General features: G+C 50.8%; 1 protein-coding gene across 1 annotated transcript in view; it reads left to right on the top strand.

Annotated features, from left to right (window-relative positions):
- Nucleotides 1–315: 315 nt before the first annotated feature.
- LOC137366713 (receptor-type tyrosine-protein phosphatase eta-like) overlaps nt 316–19,012 on the top strand; it is a gene marked incomplete at both ends in the record, with an annotated part of 278,322 nt that continues 259,625 nt past the window's right edge. Inside the window, 2 exons of the mRNA XM_068028378.1 lie at nt 316–355; nt 13,501–13,594. Of these exons, the coding sequence (XP_067884479.1) occupies nt 316–355; nt 13,501–13,594 (134 nt within the window). The remainder of the gene's footprint in view (nt 356–13,500; nt 13,595–19,012) is intronic.

Here is a 19,012-nt window from a genome sequence, read left to right as displayed (position 1 = left end):
TTGCATGAGTACAGGGGGAAAGTGTGGGCGCAGGGAGGGGAATGGGGTTGGAGTCAGGTTTTGGGGAATGCAGAGGTGTCGGATTTTCAGGAATGGGATGGTGTTGGGTTTTGGGGAATGGGGGAAGGAGTCAGATTTTGGGGAATTCGGGAGGTGTGGGTTTACGGAATGAGGGGTGTGGGGTGATGATTGTTGAGGAGGCTGGGGGGTTGGATTGTGTTTATTCGGAACCTCGGGGGGGGACACAGGAACACTCTGAAAATCAATCTGGAAAATATTCACTCAGTAACAAACTCTCTTTCATTGCCCTTTAAGGAAACAAGGTTCTCGTGTGCACGATACAGTCGCATTTATGGTGAGTTAAAAACCTTCCTTTAATGTTGCTCAGATTCAGTCTTCTCCTGATTGTTGTGTTCCCCAGCTGGAGCCCCGGTGTATCCAGTAAGACCATAGGAGCAGGAGTAGGCCATTCAGCCCATCGAGCCTGCCCCACCATTCAATACGATCATGGCTGATCATCCACTTCAATGCCTTTTTCCCCACACCATCCTCATATCCCTTTATGTCATTGGTATTAGAAATTTGTCAATCTCTGCTTTAAACATACTCAATGACTGAGCTTCCACAGCCCTCTGGGGTAGAGAATTCCAAAGATTCACAACCCACTGAGTAAAGACATTTCTCCTCATCTCTGTCTTAAGTGGCTTCCCCCTTATTTTGAAACTGCGTTGCCTGATTCTAGACTCCCAACCAGGGGAAACATCTTACCTGCATCTACCCTGTCTATCCCTTTAAGTATTTTGTAGGTTTCAATGAGATCACCTCTCATTCTTTGAAACTCCAGAGAATACAGACCCAGTTTCCCCCAATCTCTCTTCATAGGATAGTCCCACCATCCCAGGAACAAGTCTGGTGAACCTTTGTTGCACTCCCTCTCTGGCAATAATATCCTTCCTAAGGTAAGGCCACCAAAACTGCACACAGTACTCCAGGTGCTGTCTAACCAAAGTTCTATACAATTGAAACAAGACTTCACTACTCCTGTACTCAAATCCTCTTGCAATAAAGGTGAACATACCATTAGCCTTCTTAATTGCTTGCTGCATCTGCATGTTAGCTTTCAGTGACTTATTGACAAGGACACACAGGTCCCTTTGTACATCAACACTTTCTAATATCTTACCATTTAAGAAATACTCTGCACATCTGTTCCTCCTACCAAAGTGGATAACCTCACATTTTTCCACATTATATTCCATCTGCCACGTTCTTGCCCACTCGCTAAGTCTGTCCAAATCCCCTTGAAGCCACTTTGCATTTTCCTCACAACATACATTCCCACCTAGTTTTGTGTCATCTGCGAACTTGGAAATATTACATTTGGTCCCCACATCCAAATCATTGATATATATTGTGAACATCTGGGGCCCAAGCACTGATCCCTGTGGTACCTCTCTGTTTTCTGCCTGTTAACCAATCCTTAATCCACACCACTATATTACCTCCTATCCCATGTGCTTTAATTTTGCTAACCAACCTCCTGTGGCGGACTTTATCAAAAGCCTTCTGAAAAGCCAAGTATACCACGTCCACCGACTCCCCTTTGTCAATTCTGTTAGTAACATTCTCAAAAACCTCCAACAGGTTCATCAAACATGATTTCCCATTCATAAATCCAGATTATCCAAGTGTCCACCATTTATCACATCCTTTAGAATAGATTCCAGCATTTTCCCAACGACTGATGTAAGGCTAAACAGGTCTGTAATTCCCCGTTTTCTCTCTCCCTCCCTTCTTAAATAGGGAGGTGACATTTGCGACCTTCCAATCTGCAGAAACTGCGCCACAATCTATAGAATTTTGGAAGATGATCACCAATGCATCCACTATCTCCAAAGCTACCTCTTTCAACACTCTGGGATGTAGAATATCAGGTCCTGGGGACTTATCAACCTTCAGCCCCATTAATTTCTCCAATACAACCTTCTTACTGATACTAATTTCCTACAATTCCTCATTCCCCCTAATCCCTTAGATCTCTAATTCTGGGAGATTTCTTGTATCTTCCTCAGTGAAAACAGACACAAAGTAATCATTTAGCTTCTCGGCCATTTCTCTATTCCCCATTATAAATTCTCCTGACTTGGTTAATGGACCCACATTTGTCTTAGCCAAATGTTTCCTTTTTACATACCTATCGAAGCTTTTACATTCTGTTTTTATATTTTTTGCAAGCTTACATTCATATTCTATTCTCCCTTTCTCATCGGGAGTCCCGGTATATCCAGTGAGAGGCCCAGTGTATCCAACTTGAGTCCCGGTATATCCAGTGAGAGGCCCAGTGTATCCAACTTGAGTCCCCGGTATATCCAGTGAGAGGCCCAGTGTATCCAACTTGAGTCCCGGTATATCCAGTGGGAGCCCCGGGTGTATCCAGTGGGAGTCCCAGCATTCTTTGTTTTACTGTCCTAGACTCTGTCTTTTCCGTATTGTTTGAGCGATGGGACTGGCTGCATTGGGCTGAATTTTTCTGGTCCTGTGTTCAGCGGAATGGAGGCAGTGGGGTGTGGGGGGAGGTGGACGGGAATATCATGGGGAGCCACATCAGGGCAGCTTCCTGAAACAGTGCTGTTTCCAGCACAGTGCCCGCCCCGGCCCTGCCCCACCGGCTGCTCCCCTAGGGCTCTGTCCGCCCCCGGGCCTTCCCCATGGGCCCCACCCTCCAGGACATGCACAGGCCTCTTTCCCTCCCAGCCCGGCCCCCTGCAGCCCCAATGTTCCCCCTTGAGGCCTTTCCCCTCTAATTAGAGGGTCTTCTGTTTGGGACAGAAAGGCAGTACTGTACCAATGTGCCTTCTGGCTTGCCATAGTCACGTGATCAGACCACGAGGCCGTGACTGCAGGCAACCATCACAGTCCGATTCAATAAAGACTCAGTGCACACCAGACTGGTGTCCTGTGAGCTCGTAACATGGTGTCAGAGTGGAGCAGAAATCGAGTGGTGAAGAGCAGTGAGAATCACAAAGGCCACAGGAATGGTTCCAGCTGCTAAAAGCCACAGAAAAGGAACAAAAAAACAGCTGAAAGCACAGGGTAAGACAATGGTTGAAATTGTCCTCTGTCTGTGCCGGTCAATATGAAAGGTGATATGAAGCAGAACTGACAGTTCTTTTTTATTCATTCATGGGATGTGGGCGTCACTGGACAGGCCAGCATTTATTGCCCATCCCTAATTGCCCTTGAGAAGGTGGTGGTGAGCTGCCTTCTTGAACCGCTGCAGTCCATGTGGGGTAGGTACACCCACAGTGCTGTTAGGAAGGGAGTTCCAGGATTTTGACCCAGCGACAGTGAAGGAACGGTGATATAGTTCCAAGTCTGGATGGTGTGTGACTTGGAGGGGAACTTGCAGGTGGTGGTGTTCCCATGTATTTGCTGCCCTTGTCCTTCTAGATGGTAGAGGTCACAGGTTTGGAAGGTGCTGTCAAAGGAGCCTTGGTGTATTGCTGCAGTGCATCTTGTAGATGGTACACACTGCTGCCACTGTGCGTCGGTGGTGGAGGGAGTGAATGTTTGTGGACGGTGTGCCAATCAAGTGGGCTGCTTTGTCCTGGATGGTGTTGAGCCATTGAATGTCAAGGGGAGATGGTTAGATTCTCTCTTGTTGGAGATGGTCATTGCCTGGCACTTGTGTGGCGCGAATGTAACTTGCCACTTATCAGCTCAAGCCTGGATATTGTCCAGGTCTTGTTGCATTTCTACACAGACTGCTTCAGTATCTGAGGAGTCAGGAATGGTGCTGAACATTGTGCAATCATCAGCGAACATCCCCACTTCTGACCTTATGATTGAAGGAAGGTCATTGATGAAGCAGCTTAAGATGGTTGGGCCCAGGACACTACCCTGAGGAACTCCTGCAGTGATGTCCTGGAGCTCAGATGATTGACCTCCAACAACCACAACCATCTTCCTTTGCGCTAGGTATGACTCCAACCAGCGGAGGGTTTTCCCCCTGATTCCCATTGACCTCAGTTTTGTTGGGGTTCCTTGATGCCATACTCGGTCAAATGCTGCCTTGATGTCAAGGGCAGTCACTCTCACCTCACCTCTTGAGTTCAGCTCTTTTGTCCATGTTTGAACCAAGGCTGTAATGAGGTCAGGAGCTGAGTGGCCCTGGCGGAACCCAAACTGAGCATCACTGAGCAGGTTGTTGCTAAGCAAGTGCCACTTGATGGCACTGTTGATGACACCTTCCATCACTTTACTGATGATTGAGAGTAGGCTAATGGGGCGGTAATTGGCCAGGTTGGACTTGTCCTGCTTTTTGTGTACAGGACATACCTGGGCAATTTTCCACATTGCAGGGTAGATGCCAGTGTTGTAGCTGTACTGGAACAGCTTGGCAAGGGGCGTGGCAAGTTCTGGAGCACAGGTCTTCAGTACTATGGCTGGAATATTGTCAGGGCCCATAGCTTTTGCAGTATCCAGTGCCTTCAGTCGTTTCTTGATATCACGCAGAGTGAATCGAATTGGCTGAAGTCTGACATCTGTGATGCTGGGGACTTCAGGAGGAGGCCGAGATGGATCATCAACTCGGCACTTCTGGCTGAAGATTGTTGCAAATGTTTCAGCCTTATCTTTCACACTGATGTGCTGGGCTACCCCATGATTGAGGATGGGGATATTTGTGGAGCCACCTCCTCCAGTTAGTTGTTTAATTGTCCACCACCTTTCACGGCTGGATGTGGCAGGACTGCGGAGCTTAGATCTGATCCGTTGGTTATGGGATCGCTTAGCTCTGTCACATGTTGCTTATGCATTTGGCATGCAAGTAGTCCTGGGTTGTAGCTTCACCAGGTTGACACCTCATTTTGAGGTATGCCTGGTGCTGCTCCTGGCATGCCCTCCTGCACTCTTCATTGAACCAGGGTAGGTCTCCTGGCTTGATGGTAATGGTAGAGTGGGGGATATGCCGGGCCATGAGGTTACAGATTGTGGCTGAGTACAATTCTGCTGCTGCTGATGGCCCACAGCGCCTCATGGATGCCCAGTTTTGCATTGCTAGATCAGTTCGAAATCTATCCCATTCAGCACGGTGATAGTGCCACACAACACGATGGACAGTATCCTCAATGTGAAGGCGGGACTTCGTCTCCACAAGGACTGTGCGGTGGTCACTCCTACTAATACAGTCATGGACAGATGCATCTGCGGCAGGCAGATTGGTGAGGATGAGGTCGAATATGTTTTTCCCTCATCTTGGTTCCCTCACCACCTGCCACAGACCCAGTCTAGCAGCTATGTCCTTTAGGACTCTGCCAGCTCGGTCAGTAGTGGTGCTGCTGAACATTGAAGTCCCCCACCCAGAGTACATTCTGTGCCCTTGCCACCCTCAGTGCTTCCTCCAAGTGATGTTCAACATGGAGAAGCACTGATTCATCAGCTGAGGGAGGGCAGTAGGTGGTAATCAGTAGGAGGTTACTTTGCCCATGTTTGGCCTCCTTATCTCGAGAGACAATGGGGAAGCGCCTGGAGGTGGTCAGTGGTGTGTGGAGCAGCGCCTGGAGTGGCTATAAAGGCCAATTCTAGAGTGACAGGCTCTTCCACAGGTGCTGCAGAGAAATTTGATTGTCGGGGCTGTTACACAGTTGGCTCTCCCCTTGCGCCTCTGTCTTTTTTCCTGCCAACTACTAAGTCTCTTCGATTCGCCACACTTTAGCCCTGTCTTTATGGCTGCCCGCCAGCTCTGGCGAACGCTGGCAACTGACTCCCACAACTTGTGATCAATGTCACAGGATTTCATGTCGCGTTTGCAGACGTCTTTAAAGTGGAGACATGGATGGCCGGTGGGTCTGATACCAGTGGCGAGCTCGCTGTACAATGTGTCTTTGGGGATCCTGCCATCTGCCATGCGGCTCACATGGCCAAGCCATCTCAAGCGCCGCTGACTCAGTAGTGTGTATAAGCTGGGGATGTTGGCCGCTTCAAGGACTTCTGTGTTGGAGATACGGTCCTGCCATCTGATGCCAAGTATTCTCCGAAGGCAGCGAAGATGGAATGAATTGAGACGTCGCTCTTGGCTGACATACGTTGTCCAGGCCTCGCTGCCATAGAGCAAGGTACTGAGGACACAGGCCTGATACACTCGGACTTTTGTGTTCCATGTCAGTGCGCCATTTTCCCACACTCTTGGCCAGTCTGCACATAGCAGTGGAAGCCTTACCCATGCCCTTGTTGATTTCTGCATCTAGAGACAGGTTACTGGTGATAGTTGAGCCTAGGTAGGTGAACTCTTGAACCACTTCCAGAGCGTGGTCACCAATATTGATGGATGGAGCATTTCTGACGTCCTGCCCCATGATGTTCGTTTTCTTGAGGCTGATGGTTAGGCCAAATTCATTGCAGGCAGCCGCGAACCTGTCGATGAGACTCTGCAGGCATTCTTCAGTGTGAGATGTTAAAGCAGCATCGTCAGCAAAGAGGAGTTCCCTGATGAGGACTTTCCGTACTTTGGACTTCGCTCTTAGACGGGCAAGGTTGAACAACCTGCCCCCTGATCTTGTGTGGAGGAAAATTCCTTCTTCTGAAGACTTGAACACATGTGAGAGCAGCAGGGAGAAGAAAATCCCAAAAAGTGTGGGTGCGAGAACACAGCCCTGTTTCACACCACTCAGGATAGGAAAGGGGTCTGATGAGGAGCCACCATGTTGAATTGTGCCTTTCATATTGTCATGGAATGAGGTGATGATACTTAGTAGCTTTGGTGGGCATCCAATCTTTTCTAGTAGTCTGAAAAGACCACGTCTACTGACGAGGTCAAAAGCTTTGGTGAGATCAATGAAAGCAAGGAACTCAGTGCCTCCATTGATTCTCTAGCCAGTGGAAAAGCCCCTGGGAAGGACAGCATTACCCCTGAAATAATCAAGAGTGCCAAGCCTGCTATACTCTCAGCACTACATGAACTGCTATGCCTGTGCTGGGACGAGGGAGCAGTACCCCAGGACATGCGCGATGCCAATATCATCACCCTCTATAAAAACAAAGGTGACCGCGGTGACTGCAACAACTACCGTGGAATCTCCCTGCTCAGCATAGTGGGGAAAGTCTTTGCTCGAGTCGCTCTGAACAGGCTCCAGAAGCTGGCCGAGCATATCTACCCTGAGGCACAGTGTGGCTTTCGTGCAGAGAGATCGACCATTGACATGCTGTTCTCCCTTCGTCAGATACAGGAGAAATGCCGCGAACAACAGATGCCCCTCTACATTGCTGGGTTACTAGTCCAGTGATAATACCACTGCAGCACCACCTCTACTCGCAATGGGAAAATTGCAAAATTGCAACAGATTGAATTAACAAAGCACAGCAGTTGCGAGTACCTCAACTTTTATCACTCTTGGGGAGAGACTGTTACAAAGTGTGTTCCAGCCTAAATTTCTCTGAAGAACAAAAACAACGGACAGCAGAAATTTTGAAAGCCTTGAAGGCAAAGCTGAGAACCCCCAGTGAATGTAATTTATGAACAGTCTGTGTTCAATATTAGGGCCCAAGGTGAAAAAGAGTCCATTGATCAATATGTGACTACATTAACACAGCTCACAGAATCCTGGGAATTTGCGTAACTAAAAGATAATCGAATTAAATGATTTGGAGGAAAGTATAGGTGGTCTGATTAGCAAGTTTGCAGACGACACTAAGATTAGTGGAGTAGCAGATAGTGAAGGGGACTGTCAGAGAATACAGCAGAATATAGATAGATTGGAGAGTTGGGCTGAGAAATGGCAGATGGAGTTCAATCAGAGCAAATGTGAGGTGATGCATTTTGGAAGATCCAATTCAAGAGTGAACTATACAGTAAATGGAAAAGTCCTGGGGAAAATTGATGTGCAGAGAGATTTGGGTGTTCAGGTCCACTGTTCCCTGAAGGTGGTAACGCAGGTCAATAGAGTGGTCAAGAAGGCATACGGCATGCTTTCCTTCATCGGACGGGGTATTGAGTACAAGGGTTGGCAGGTCATGTTACAGTTGTATAGGACTTTGGTTCGGCCACATTTGGAATACTGCGTGCAGTTCTGGTCGCCACATTACCAAAAGGATGTGGATGCTTTGGAGAGGGTGCAGAGGAGGTTCACCAGGATGTTGCCTGGTATGGAGGGCGCTAGCTATGAAGAGAGGTTGAGTAGATTAGGATTCTTTTCATTAGAAAGACGGAGGTTGAGGGGGGACCTGATTGAGGTGTACAAAATCATGAGAGGTATAGACAGGTTGGATAGCAAGAAGCTTTTTCCCAGAGTGGGGGATTCAATTACTAGAGGACACGAGTTCAAAGTGAAAGGGGAAAAGTTTAGGGGGGATATGCGTGGAAAGTTCTTTCCGCAGAGGGTGGTGGGTGCCTGGAACCCCTTGCCAGCGGAGGTGGTAGACGCGGGCACGATAGCGTCTTTTAAGATGTATCTAGACAGATACATGAATGGGCAGGAAGTAAAGAGATTACAGACCCTTAGAAAATAGGCGACAGGTTTAGATAGAGGATCTGGATCGGCGCAGGCTTGGAGGGCTGAAGGGCCTGTTCCTGTGCTGTAATTTTCTTTGTTCTATTTCTTTGTTTAAAGACAGGATTGTATTTGGTATAAGAGATCCCACACAGTGAGAGAAACATCTACTGAGAGAGGGGAAACTGACTCTCAGGAAAGCGATCGACATGTGCAGCAGCTCTGAGGTTGTAAACCAGCGGCAAAAGCAAATTCACAGCAAAACAGACCAGGCCTTGCATTATTACTGATAGACATTCCAGGCCGGAAGGGCAGAAAGATCACGGATAAAAGGGCAGGATGCAAATACTGCGGAGAACATCACACAAAGGAAAAGAAGGCAAGTCCATCATGGGGAAAGCAGAGTTCTCACTGCAAGCAGCCCAAGTCATTTTGCTACACATGTGTTTGGTGAGAAGGATACAGAAGTCAGTACAGACGGCCACTGAAGAGATATCAGACCAAGATTCTGATGAATCACTAGACACCATACAACAGGTTGGTTCAGACAGGTCGATCGGTGCTCAGACACCCGGGAAGATGTGGAAGTCGTCTGCTCCGGCGTCCGGGAAGATGTGGCAGTCGTCTGCTCTGGCGTCCGGGAAGATGTGGCAGTCGTCTGCTCCGGCGTCCGGGAAGATGTGGCAGTCGTCCTCTCAGACGCCCGGGAAGATGTGGCAGTCGTCTGCTCAGACGCCCGGGAAGATGTGGCAGTCGTCTGCTCAGCCGCCCGGGAAGATGTGGTAGTCGTGTGCTCAGACGCCCGGGAAGATGTGGCAGTCGTGTGCTCCGGCGTCCGGGAAGATGTGGCAGTCGTGTGCTCCGGCGTCCGGGAAGATGTGGCAGTCGTCTGCTCCGGCGTCCGGGAAGATGTGGCAGTCGTCTGCTCAGACGCTCGGGAAGATGCGGCAGTCGTGTGCTCCGGCGTCCGGGAAGATGTGGCAGTCGTCTGCTCAGACGCCCGGGAAAATGTGGCAGTCGTCTGCTCAGACGCCCGGGAAGATGTGGCAGTCGTCTGCTCAGACGCTCGGGAAGATGCGGCAGTCGTCTGCTCAGACGCCCGGGAAGATGCGGCAGTCGTCTGCTCAGACGCCCGGGAAGATGTGGCAGTCGTCTGCTCAGACGCCCGGGAAGATGTGGCAGTCGTCTGCTCAGACGCCCGGGAAGATGTGGCAGTCGTCTGCTCAGACGCCCGGGAAGATGTGGCAGTCGTCTGCTCAGACGCCCGGGAAGATGTGGCAGTCGTCTGCTCCGGCGTCCGGGAAGATGTGGCAGTCGTCTGCTCAGACGCCCGGGAAGATGTGGTAGTCGTCTGCTCCGGCGTCCGGGAAGATGTGGCAGCCGTCTGCTCAGACGCCCGGGAAGATGTGGCAGTCGTCTGCTCAGACGCCCGGGAAGATGTGGCAGCCGTCTGCTCAGACGCCCGGGAAGATGTGGTAGTCGTCTGCTCCGGCGTCCGGGAAGATGTGGTAGTCGTCTGCTCAGACGCCCGGGAAGATGTGGTAGTCGTCTGCTCAGACGCCCGGGAAGATGTGGTAGTCCTCTGCTCAGACGCCCGGGAAGATGTGGCAGTCGTCTGCTCAGACGCCCGGGAAGATGTGGTAGTCGTCTGCTCAGACGCCCGGGAAGATGTGGTAGTCGTCTGCTCAGACGCCCGGGAAGATGTGGCAGCCGTCTGCTCAGACGCCCGGGAAGATGTGGTAGTCGTCTGCTCAGACGCCCGGGAAGATGTGGTAGTCGTCTGCTCAGACGCCCGGGAAGATGTGGTAGTCGTCTGCTCAGACGCCCGGGAAGATGTGGCAGCCGTCTGCTCAGACGCCCGGGAAGATGTGGTAGTCGTCTGCTCAGACGCCCGGGAAGATGTGGTAGTCCTCTGCTCAGACGCCCGGGAAGATGTGGCAGTCGTCTGCTCAGATGCCCGGGAAGATGTGGCAGCCGTCTGCTCAGACGCCCGGGAAGATGTGGTAGTCGTCTGCTCAGACGCCCGGGAAGTTGTGGCAGCCGTCTGCTCAGACGCCCGGGAAGATGTGGCAGCCGTCTGCTCAGACGCCCGGGAAGATGTGGCAGTCGTCTGCTCAGACGCCCGGGAAGATGTGGTAGTCGTCTGCTCAGACGCCCGGGAAGATGTGGTAGTCGTCTGCTCCGGCGTCCGGGAAGATGTGGTAGTCGTCTGCTCAGACGCCCGGGAAGATGTGGTAGTCCTCTGCTCAGACGCCCGGGAAGATGTGGTAGTCGTCTGCTCAGACGCCCGGGAAGATGTGGTAGTCGTCTGCTCAGACGCCCGGGAAGATGTGGTAGTCCTCTGCTCAGACGCCCGGGAAGATGTGGTAGTCCTCTGCTCAGACGCCCGGGAAGATGTGGTAGTCGTCTGCTCAGACGCCCGGGAAGATGTGGTAGTCCTCTGCTCAGACGCCCGGGAAGATGTGGTAGTCCTCTGCTCAGACGCCCGGGAAGATGTGGTAGTCGTCTGCTCAGACGCCCGGGAAGATGTGGTAGTCGTCTGCTCAGACGCCCGGGAAGATGTGGTAGTCGTCTGCTCAGACGCCCGGGAAGATGTGGCAGCCGTCTGCTCAGACGCCCGGGAAGATGTGGTAGTCGTCTGCTCAGACGCCCGGGAAGATGTGGTAGTCCTCTGCTCAGACGCCCGGGAAGATGTGGCAGTCGTCTGCTCAGATGCCCGGGAAGATGTGGCAGCCGTCTGCTCAGACGCCCGGGAAGATGTGGTAGTCGTCTGCTCAGACGCCCGGGAAGTTGTGGCAGCCGTCTGCTCAGACGCCCGGGAAGATGTGGCAGCCGTCTGCTCAGACGCCCGGGAAGATGTGGTAGTCGTCTGCTCAGACGCCCGGGAAGATGTGGTAGTCGTCTGCTCAGACGCCCGGGAAGATGTGGTAGTCGTCTGCTCCGGCGTCCGGGAAGATGTGGTAGTCGTCTGCTCAGACGCCCGGGAAGATGTGGTAGTCCTCTGCTCAGACGCCCGGGAAGATGTGGTAGTCGTCTGCTCAGACGCCCGGGAAGATGTGGTAGTCGTCTGCTCAGACGCCCGGGAAGATGTGGTAGTCCTCTGCTCAGACGCCCGGGAAGATGTGGTAGTCCTCTGCTCAGACGCCCGGGAAGATGTGGTAGTCGTCTGCTCAGACGCCCGGGAAGATGTGGTAGTCCTCTGCTCAGACGCCCGGGAAGATGTGGTAGTCCTCTGCTCAGACGCCCGGGAAGATGTGGTAGTCGTCTGCTCAGACGCCCGGGAAGATGTGGTAGCCGTCTGCTCAGACACACAGAACAACCACCAGTCCCAGAAGTCCACAGCACCGCAACAACAGAAATGAAACAACAGTTACCACGGCAAAGTGACACGGGAACGACACTCCCCGGAGAAAGAAAATCACCTCGATGAACAACAAATGACAAAGTGCACGCACACGATGAGGAGACCGGCGCGATTTAATGACTGTGTGTAATACATGTGCAGAGACTGACAAGAATAACAAACTGCTAATGTGTGGAAACAGTTTGGTCTGGGTAACTTGGGAAACTCAGTGTCAATGATAAAGCATGCAAAAAGTTTTTTTTGTTTTTTGTATGAAAAGGGGGATGTTTGGGATAGAAATGCAATACTTGTACAAATGTGCCTTCTGGCTTGCCTTAGTCATGTGACCTCTACCATGAGGCACTCTGACTGCGGGCAGCCGTCACAGTCAGTTTCAATAAAGACACAGTACGCAGCAGACTGGTGTTCTGTCAGCTCATAACATCTTCCGCCTCGGCCATCCTGAATTTTAAATTCTTTTTATCCCTGAGTTCTCTGACCTCCCTCAGCTCCCTGAGGCCTCTCACCTCCCTGAGTTCTCTGACCTCCCTCAGCTCCCTGAGGCCTCTCACCTCCCTCAGCTCCCTGAGTTCTCTGACCTCCCTCAGCTCCTCTCCCACTGGCACTGGAGGCTCTGGAGCTGCCGACCCTTTAACTGGGAAGTCGCCTCCGGTAAGATCCTGGTGCTGGTTTTGCTCCCGGCAAGTGTGGTCTCGCAACCCGCCTACCACACCCTCCCCCCACCCCCCCCCCACCCCAACACCCACTATGTGGTCCCGATGTCAGTGTCCCAAAAACCCGCAGTAAAATTCAGCCCACAGAGGCAGAGTGTCTCTAGTGGTTGAGAGGTCCTGATTGAGAGGCCATTGAGAGAAGATTTGGGCAGCACAGTGGCGCAGTGGTTAGCACCGCAGCCTCACAGCTCCAGCGACCCGGGTTCGATTCTGGGTACTGCCTGTGTGGAGTTTGCAAGTTCTCCCTGTGTCTGCGTGGGTTTTCTCCGGGTGCTCTGGTTTCCTCCCACAGCCAAAGACTTGCAGGTTGATAGGTAAATTGGCCATTATAAATTGTCCCTAATGTAGGTAGGTGGTAGGAGAATGGTGGGAATGTGGTAGGGAATATGGGATTAATGTAGGATTAATATAAATGGGTGGTTGTTGGTCGGCACAGACTCGGTGGGCCGAAGGACCTGTTTCAGTGCTGTATCTCTAAATAAATAAGATTAAATATGAGATTGAAAACAGAGGGCAGGAGAAACGTCTTCAGAGTGTTGTGAGACTGTGGAATTCACTACCAGGGTTAGTGGTTTAAGCAGAAACTGCCTGGATATTCCAAATTAGATTGGAGAGGTGGATGGAGGGAAAGGTGATGAAGGGTGTTGGGAACAGAGTGGGTGAATGTGATGAGAACTATTTGCTGGTGTGGAGGGTCAACACCAACATGGACTGGTCGGGCTGAATGGCCTGTTTGTGTGATCTGGGTTCAGTGATCTCATTGTTCTTCAGTTTGCAGTTAATGGGAATATTTTTGAGATATTTTTGGGAATGAATTCGAAGGCACTGTTATAGAATATAAATTGCTGAGTAAATCTTCTCTCTCTGTTGAATCTGGAGATGATATTTTCTGTCTGTTCTGAAATTCATTTTCTCTCCCTGATTTTATTTTTGATAGTATCATCTGGAAGAATCAGCAAGATCGTTTCAACTTCCTTCCTGATTTTGTTTTTGATCATCGCGATCCTGGTTTTTGCTTTTATATTCTACAGGTGGGTAAAGTCAATCTCAGAGTTTGAGGCTGCGATTTCCCCCAGTGAGGGGGAAAAGTGAGAGATTATCTGGGGTTGGCAGGGCTTACTGGGAGCTTTCTCACTCCTAATGTTCAACAGTCCAGTGGTACAGACACAGTGTGCAGTTCCCCTCCTTGCCCCCACTGCCCATACCCCTGCACCCCTCACTGGGGAGGCAGTGACGTAGTGGTATTATCAATGGACTAGTAACCCAGAGACCCAGGGTATTTCTCTGGGGACATGGGTTCAAATCCCACCACAGCAGAAGGTGGAATTTGAATTTAATTAATAAATCTGGAATTAAAAGCTAGTCTAATGAAGGCCATGAAACCATTGTCGATTGTTGTAAAAACCCATCTGGTTCACTGATGTCCTGCAGGGAAGGAAATCTGCTGTCCTTACCTGGTCCGGCCTACATGTGACTCCAGGCCCACAGCAATGTGGTTAACTCTTACATGCCCTCTGAAATGGCCTAGCAAGTCACTCAGTTGTACCTCACCGCTACGAAGTCAATAAAAAGGAATGAAACCGGACGGACCACCCGGCATCGACCTAGGCACCAGAAACAACAACGGCAAACCCAGCCCTGTCGACCCTGCAAAGTCCTCCTTACTAACATCTGGGGGTTTGTGCCAAAGTTGGGAGAGCTGTCCCACAGACTAGTCAAGCAACAGCCTGACATAGTCATACTCACAGAATCATACCTTACAGACAATGTCCCAGACACTGCCATCACCATCCCCGGGTATGTCCTGTCCCACCGGCGGGACAGACCCAGCAGAGGTGGTGGCACAGTGGTATACAGTAGGGAGGGAGTTGCCCTGGGAGTCCTCAACATCGACTCTGGACCCCATGCAGTCTCATGGCATCAGATCAAACATGGGCAAGGTAACCTCCTACTGATTACCACCTACCGCCCTCCCTCAGCTGATGACTCAGTACTCCTCCATGTTGAACACCATTTGGAGGAAGCACTGAGGGTGGCAAGAGCACAAAATGTACTCTGGGTGGGGGACTTCAATGTCCATCACCAAGAGTGGCTCAGTAGCACCACTACTGACCGAGCTGGCCGAGTCCTAAAGGACATATCTGCTAGACTGGATCTGTGGCAGGTGGTGGGGGAACCAACACGAGGGAAAAACATACTTGACCTCGTCCTCACCAATCTGCCTGCCACAGATACTTCTGTCCATGACAGTATTGGTAGGAGTGACCACCGCACAGTCCTTGTGGAGACGAAGTCCCTCCTTCACATTGAGGATACCGTCCATCGTGTTGTGTGGCACTATCACCGTGTTGAATGGGATAGATTTCGAACAGATCTAGCAATGCAAAACTGGGCATCCATGAGGTGCTGTGGGCCATCAGCAGCAGCAGAATTGTACTCAACCACAATCTGTAACCTCATGGCCCGGCATATCCCCCACTCTACCATTACCATCAAGCCAGGAGACCTACCCTGGTTCAATGAAGAGTGCAGGAGGGCATGCCAGGAGCAGCACCAGGCATACCTCAAAATGAGGTGTCAACCTGGTGAAGCTACAACACAGGACTATCTGCGTGCCAAACTGCGTAAGCAGCATGCGACAGACAGAGCTAAGAGATCCCATAACCAACGGATCAGATCTAAGCTCTGCAGTCCTGCCACATCCAGCCGAGAATGGTGGTGGACAATTAAACAACTAACTGGAGGAGGTGGCTCCACAAATATCCCCATCCTCAATGATGGGGGAGCCCAGCACTTCAGTGCGAAAGAGAAGGCTGAAGCATTTGCAACAATCTTCAGCCAGAAGTGCTGAGTTGATGATCCATCTCGGCCTCCTCCTGAAGTCCCCAGCATCACAGATGCCAGACTTCACCCAATTTGATTCACTCTGCGTGATATCAAGAAATGACGGAAGGCACTGGATACTGCAAAAGCTATGGGCCCTGACAATATTCCAGCAATAGTACTGAAGACCTGTTCTCCAGAACTAGCCGCGCCCCTAGCCAAGCTGTTCCAGTACAGCTACAACACTGGCATCTACCCTGCAATGTGGAAAATTTCCCAGGTATGTCCTGTACACAAAAAGCAGGACAAATCCAACCCGGCCAATTACCGCCCCATCAGCCTACTCTCAATCATCAGTAAAGTGATGGAAGGTGTCATCAACAGTGCCATCAAACGGCACTTGCTTAGCAATAACCTGCTCAGTGATGCTCAGTTTGGATTCCACCAGGGCCACTCAGCTCCTGACCTCATTACAGCCTTGGTTCAAACATGGACAAAAGAGTTGAACTCAAGAGGTGAGGTGAGAGTGACTGCCCTTAACATCAAGGCAGCATTTGACCGAGTATGGCATCAAGGAGCCCTAGCAAAGCTGAGGTCAATGGGAATCAGGGGGAAAACTCTCCGCTGGTTGGAGTCATACCGAGCACAAAGGAAGATGGTTGTGGTTGTTGGAGGTCAATCATCTGAGCTCCAGGACATCACTACAGGAGTTCCTCAGGGTAGTGTCCTAGGCCCAACCATCTTCAGCTGCTTCATCAATGACCTTCCTTCAGTCATAAGGTCAGAAGTGGGGATGTTCGCTGATGATTGCACAATGTTCAGCACCATTCGTGACTCCTCAGATACTGAAGCAGTCCGTGTAGAAATGCAGCAAGACCTGGACAATATCCAGGCTTGGGCTGATAAGTGGCAAGTAACATTCGCGCCACACAAGTGCCAGGCAATGACCATCTCCAACAATAGAGAATCTAACCATCTCCCCTTGATATTCAATGACATTACCATCGCTGAATCCCCTACGATCAACATCCTAGGGGCTACCATTGACCAGAAACTGAACTGGAGTAGCCATGTCAATACCGTGGCTACAAGAGCAGGTCAGAGGCTAGGAATCCTGCAGCGAGTAACTCATCTCCTGACTCCCCAAAGCCTGTCCACCATCTACAAGGCACAAGTCAGGAGTGTGATGGACTACTCTCCACTTGCCTGGATGGGTGCAGCTCCAACAACACTCAAAAAGCTCAACAGCATCCAGGACAAAGCAGCCCGCTTGATTGGCACAATGGCGCAGTGGTTAGCACCGCAGCCTCACAGCTCCAGCGACCCGGGTTCAATTCTGGGTACTGCCTGTGTGGAGTTTGCAAGTTCTCCCTGTGTTTGCGTGGGTTTCCTCCAGGTGCTCCGGTTTCCTCCCACATGCCAAAGACCTGCAGGTTGATAGGTAAATTGGCCATTATAAATTGCCCCTAGTATAGGTAGGTGGGAGGGAAATATAGGGAAATATATGGAATTAGTGTAGGATTAGTATAAATGGGTGGTTGATGGTCGGCACAGACTCAGTGGGCCGAAGGGCCTGTTTCAGTGCTGTATCTCTAAATAAAAAAATTCACTCCCTCCACCACCGACGCACAGTGACAGCAGTGTGTAGCATCTACAAGATGCACTGCAGCAATGCACCAAGGCTCCTTAGACAGCACCTTCCAAACCCGCGACCTCTACCAACCAGAAGGACAAGGGTAGCAAATACATGGGAACCCCACCACCTGCAAGTTCCCCTCCAAGTCACACACCATCCTGACTTGGAACTATATCACCGTTCCTTCACTGTCGCTGGGTCAAAATCCTGGAACTCCCTTCCTAACAGCACTGTGGGTATACCTACCGCACATGGACTGCAGTGGTTCAAGAAGGCAGCTCACCACCACCTTCTCAAGGGCAATTAGGGATGGGCAATAAATACTGGCCTGGCCAGCGACGCCCACATCCCATGAATGAATAAAAAAAAGAAAGATATTTGCGCTATATATTGTGTGATAAAGCTGGATTGCAGATGCTAATGACTGTCAAAGAGGGAGGATGAGGGAAGTGTTGTTGATGTACACAAGTGTTGTTAAAAGGCATTCGATAAAGTCATATATTAGACTTGTTAACAAAACTGAATCTCCTGGGATGACAGTGTGGATAAGGAAGTGAATCCCCTGGGATGGCAGTGTGGATAGGGAACTGAATCCCCTGGGATGGCAGTGTGGATAGGGAACTGAATCCCCTGGGATGGCAGTGTGGATAAGGAAGTGAATCCCCTGGGATGACAGTGTGGATAAGGAACTGAATACCCTGGGATGGCAATGTGGATAAGGAACTGGATCCCCTGGGATGGCAATGTGGATAAGGAACTGAATCCCCTGGGATGGCAATGTGGATAAGGAACTGAATCCCCTGGGATGGCAATGTGGATAAGGAACTGAATCCCCTGGGATGGCAATGTGGATAAGGAACTGGATGCCCTGGGATGGCAATGTGGATAAGGAACTGAATCCCCTGGGATGGCAATGTGGATAAGGAACTGAATCCCCTGGGATGGCAATGTGGATAAGGAACTGGATGCCCTGGGATGGCAATGTGGATAAGGAACTGGATCCCCTGGGATGGCAGTGTGGATAAGGAACTGAATCCCCTGGGATTGCAGTGTGGATAGGGAACTGAATCTCCTGGGATGGCAGGGTGGATAAGGAACTGAATCACCTGGGATGGCACTGTGGATAAGGAACTAAATCTCCTGGGATGGCAGTGTGGATAGGGAACTGAATCTCCTGGGATGACAGTGTGGATAAGGAACTGAATCCCCTGGGATGGCAGGGTGGATAGGGAACTGAATCTCCTGGGATGACAGTGTGGATAAGGAACTGAATCCCCTGGGATGGCAGGGTGGATAAGGAACTGAATCCCCTGGGATGGCAATGTGGATAAGGAACTGAATCCCCTGGGATGGCAGAGTGGATAAGGAACTGAATCTCCTGGGATGACAGTGTGGATAAGGAACTGAATCCCCTGGGATGGCAATGTGGATAAGGAAGTGAATCCCCTGGGATGGCAGGGTGGATAAGGAACTGAATCTCCTGGGATGGCAGTGTGGATAAGGAACTGAATCCCCTGGGATGGCAGGGTGGATAAGGAACTGAATCTCCTGGGATGGCAGGGTGGATAAGGAACTGAATCCCCTGGGATGGCAATGTGGATAAGGAACTGGATCCCCTGGGATGACAGTGTGGATAAGGAACTGAATCCCCTGGGATGGCAGGGTGGATAAGGAACTGAATCCCCTGGGATGGCAATGTGGATAAGGAACTGAATCCCCTGGGATGGCAGAGTGGATAAGGAACTGAATCTCCTGGGATGACAGTGTGGATAAGGAACTGAATCCCCTGGGATGGCAATGTGGATAAGGAAGTGAATCCCCTGGGATGGCAGGGTGGATAAGGAACTGAATCTCCTGGGATGGCAGTGTGGATAAGGAACTGAATCCCCTGGGATGGCAGGGTGGATAAGGAACTGAATCTCCTGGGATGGCAGGGTGGATAAGGAACTGAATCCCCTGGGATGGCAATGTGGATAAGGAACTGGATCCC

The sequence above is a fragment of the Heterodontus francisci genome, unplaced genomic scaffold (assembly GCF_036365525.1).
Source record: "Heterodontus francisci isolate sHetFra1 unplaced genomic scaffold, sHetFra1.hap1 HAP1_SCAFFOLD_922, whole genome shotgun sequence".
NCBI lineage: Eukaryota > Metazoa > Chordata > Chondrichthyes > Heterodontiformes > Heterodontidae > Heterodontus > Heterodontus francisci.
Note: the sequence above shows the minus strand (reverse complement) of the source record. Positions and strands in the feature narration are given on the sequence as shown.